The following is a 4,558-nucleotide window of genomic DNA, read 5'->3' on the forward strand; positions in this document are numbered from 1 at the left end:
CTTCCTACATAAATTAGATCTGCAGGCGATACGAGTTTCAGCTGCACTACCTGGCCGCAATTTATAAAACCTTAAAAAAAAAACGGTTGCGCGATATGTGCCACAGAGAAAACTCACAAAATTTGGTGAATTAGAACCTTAATTTAGAGATGATTAAAGCCACTTTTAGAAGCTCACATAGTTATAATAATAGAGAAAAGACAAATTAACGGGGTTCTTCAATCCAAAACCTGTCTCATGTAATTTGTTTTACTAATATATTGCTCAAATTTTTCGACAATACTCCAATAATTCTAGTTTAATGGTTCACTTCAATGACAGCCTTTGATATGTGAGCCTAAAAAAACAACCCCGGGCGATGTACTGTGTCTCTCTTGGAGTATCTCACTTTGATTTTGAAATTCATGAGGAGTAGTACTACAGCGCCAGGTGGATCGCAAACAAATTACTCACAAAAAACGTTACGTGAAACATGAGACAAAGGAGACGCGCAAGCCAAGGGAGCGCGCGGGAAAAAATAATTCACAAAACGAATTCACAATTCTACCATAAATCACACTTGCCACATTGGGTATGTTGCATGGAATGATCTATCTGACATTTGGTTTTTAATCTGATGGATTCGTTGTTACCTTAAAAGCAAATAGCCCCACGCAAAAGAACACAAAAAGACCGCAGAAATGAAGTTACTTTCGTATTATCGTTGGGCATCGGACGACGCAAGTAATATTCTAGTATAGCTTTAAGTTAGGCTCAAAACGGAAGTCAAGATGACGAGCATTTGAATGCGATACGATATATTTTTCGCACGATTACGTGGATTGGCATGGCCGGCGTTAGCATAAACATGTTTATCATTGCATTATATCATAAGTATAAAACAGTAATACGCTAATGTGGACTAATAAAAGGAAAACTTGCGAAAATATTTTGACTTCAAAACCGAATGAATCCCCTCATGGTTAGACGAGAAGAGGTCACTTTAATTGCACAAAGCCTGGCTTCACCTCGGATCGTTTCCACTTTTATTAATTTTCAAGTATGTTAATTTTTCGACGACCGCAATTTGGCTTAGTCAAGCAGGGCTAACGAAACAGGGTTTGACCTTCATTACGAAGAAATCGACTCATTGTCCTCAGTAAAGAGTAAATAAACTCAAAAGGCATCGAGGCTAGCTAGCACCGGTAAACGTGGAGAGAAGCTCCGAAGCTCGCGCGGTAGGGCTTTTATACACAGCGGGTGAACGCTTCGCTGCTCTGTTTTTCTAGCGCTGCACCGACTCGACCCGGCATCATTCAAATCAACGCGTGACGTCACTCACGAGTCTAAGTGTCATGTTCACATTTACTGTATGATGGGTTTTCGGTGTCCACTTTAGATTACAGTCGTGGCAGAGTAAAAGTCCTTTGGGAGCATAGATATATATGGTCATCGCCAAGGCTCTATTGTGTTGAAGCAATTACGTAGTGAGTCATATTTGAGAGAGAGGAAGAACTGTTTACAAAGTGTTCAGCCGTGGTGCGAGAGGAACAAAGACGCAAAGCGAGCTGGGAATCAGCTTTGCGTGAATCGTCAGCGAAGTGCTACGCATCGGTTGCGTTATCCGCGCACGGATGAGCCAACACCGCCACAAACAAAACGACTAAGCCGAGCGCTTTTACACGTCGCGCTTCTCGACGACAGCAGCACTAAATTGGATTTAAAGTCAGTGTGCAAAGACGCTGGCCGTGTGAATTGCAAGCAGGCGAGGATTAGGGGACAGGTGTGAATTAAGAGAGCGTAAGCGAGTCAAAAATACAATTACAGTACTTAGCTAACTCGGCAACGCAACAGCTGACAGAGCAAACAACTTGAGGTTTGTCTCTATACTGGTAGAGTTTGGAAAGGGTAGTCAAAAGCACGAGTTTGGATACACACCCCGCACCCTCGCTCGTAAATTTTTGGATTGAGCCATGTCTACAGCGGACCTAGCGATTCGCATCCCCCTGGCCACCATTGGGACCATCATAACAGTTGAAAACCTCTTCGTCTGTTACATCGTTTACCGTTTCAGAAATTTAAGGACATTCACTAACGGATTTGTCGTCTCCTTGGCGTTTTCCGACGCGCTGGTCGGCGGGATCCTACTCCCCCTAGAGTTAGCGCGATATACGTCTCCGCCAGGGGTAGCAACGGCAGAGGGCTATTTCATCTCCATCATCCTACAGGCAAACGTGTTCAACTTACTGGCCGTGACTTTCGATCGTTATTTAGCCGTTATGAAGCCATTGACATACATTCAATTCATGGATAAGCATTTTGTGAAGCTTCCTTTGTTAGCGTGGATTGTCCCGGTCGTCATCTCGCTCATTCCGTTAACATGGAAAACCGACATTAGTAGCACGACCCATCGCGTCTATCTCATTTGTATCCTCATTTTGGGTATTGTCCTGCCGTACTGTTTAATTTTATTCGCATACGTGCGTATTTTTAGAGAGGTAGCACGCCTAGTTAAAAGCCTCGCGGCCATGCAACACGGACTTATCGACGGGCGAATGGCGGAAGAGAGGGGACGCGTTTCGAGTGAGGCGCGCGTTACGCGCATCTTCGCAGTCATCTTCGCGATCTTTTTCGTCGCCTGGATGCCGGTGATTTACATGACGATCGCCGAGGCGATTAACAAGCTGGAAATCATCCCGAGTTCATTAATGACAATCTCATGGTTCACGCTAGTCATTGGCAGCTCTATGAATGCCCCTATCTATGCATATTTTAAAGCGGACTTTAGGAGGACTATAATCCGAATGATCAGGGGACGGAAAAAGTCCAGGGCGACATGGAAACCCGAAGATTGCAGTAGTATGAGATGAGACTAGAAAGGAATCCCGCTAATGGCATTAGCAACCCGTCCCACATACACTATGATGGGCTCAATAGAAGATTTTTATAAGGGCTTAATGGACTCTAAAGAACCGACTCATTCCTTGTAAAAAGCGCTGGCATAGCTAAATAGTAAACCAAAACCTTGTGCAGTTAAGTGAAGACAGCTGTCTATTTGATACGAAATACCAACGGATAATCCCTGATTGTAAAGCCATAGATGCCTTCATACGCCAAACGTCTTTTGTAAACCTATAGCACTGTGAACAGTCGACGCGTCAATACCCTTAAGAATGGGTGTGTTTAAAGAGAGGGTGGCAAGCGAATAAGCCCGGGGTTTTGAACTCCAGGGGTCTCTTGAAATCGCGCATATTCTCTTTGAAGTGCATTGATGTCCAATTAGCAATAAGTGGAAAAAATGACAAGAGAAATATTATTGTTTTGTTTATCTGATATGGCAGTATATTGGTTATAGTAGCTCGTAATACCTATTTAATTGGGTATTCAAGGACGGTTTCGCAGTCGAACCGCAGTTCTGTAAGCCATCACACCACAAACTGTCACAGGCGTTACGTTATGATTATATTCAAGGAGCAGTTCTGTGTGAATTGATAAAGGAGCCATCTGTGCGCCCCGCCAGGGTTCCCTTCGTCTGGAAATGATCTTTCCCCGTGGACAGAAAAGCGACTCTGCAAGCCGCCGCTTTAAGGACGATGTCTGCTTGCCTCTATCTTGGGGAGTTATAAGCGGGTGTAGTGAAAGCAATAGAAAAGACTAATAACCGTGCAGGAACAATGGACTGAGATATGACGTACCAATTAAACAGTAGACATTTCCAATATTTGCATGTTTAGACCTTTTCCGGGGTGATTTCTGTATATAAAGAGTTTAAACTGAGCTCGCTCGGCTGTACAATAAAAAGGCAAACATTTTTTATGTCATGCGAGTAAACAGTACGTGTTGATGGAATTGAATGCGGGTGGAATGGATAGTAGGGTATTCACATATGACAGAATAACTTAAAATGCGGCTGAACTTCGACATTCAATGAAAACTAGTCTGGAACGCTCACCCCAAAAATTTCATATCATTCAACAGTTTCCCTTATTATAAACCACCTTAAATGATTTTTAGCAGAATTCACAATCCTATCAGTACGACATCCTGTTTTATATTGTTTCCTTCTACCTACAAAAATAAAATCTATTTTAGGTAGTTGCTAATCGAGACACACAAATACAGTTCTACACACTATGTTGCGTGATGTGGCCCTAAACAGTTTTAAGCTGGCGATTAGCTGCTATTAGATTCCCAAGTAATTCCAAATTCCATTTATTAGAAATATTTTGCTTATAAAGATGGATGGCAATGCGGGATGGCAAAATCATCAAAATTGGATGATTAATCATATCATCAAAATTTGATGATTAAGATCATTAAATTTTCATTCTAGGACTAGTTTTTGTGCTCACTGGTCTTATTTCTCATATCTCTCGATTGTTTTCTACATGCTGTAGTGCATTTCAATTTTTAATGAAACCATGTGTTCTTGTAATTTTTGCCTTGCTTTATTGTCGTGGCAAAGACGCAAGGAAGATTCTAAAAATAAAAATGTAATGAATGAATAAATAGAAACAAAGAAGCAAACAAACAAACAAAAAGTTAGCGGCTGTCTGTTAGCTTCTGTTAGCAAGTTAGC

At 41.9% G+C, this 4,558-nt stretch overlaps 1 protein-coding gene across 1 annotated transcript; it reads left to right on the forward strand.

The window, feature by feature from the left end:
- Positions 1 to 222: 222 nt before the first annotated feature.
- On the forward strand, positions 223 to 3,800 carry LOC5510691 (octopamine receptor beta-2R). Its single transcript, XM_032379875.2, has one exon. The coding sequence runs from the start codon at positions 1,953 to 1,955 to the stop codon at positions 2,847 to 2,849; it is 897 nt and encodes a 298-aa protein (XP_032235766.1). The 5' UTR covers positions 223 to 1,952; the 3' UTR covers positions 2,850 to 3,800.
- The last annotated feature ends 758 nt before the right edge of the window (positions 3,801 to 4,558 follow it).

Source organism: Nematostella vectensis, chromosome 7 (genome assembly GCF_932526225.1).
Source record: "Nematostella vectensis chromosome 7, jaNemVect1.1, whole genome shotgun sequence".
Taxonomy (NCBI): Eukaryota; Metazoa; Cnidaria; class Anthozoa; order Actiniaria; family Edwardsiidae; genus Nematostella; species Nematostella vectensis.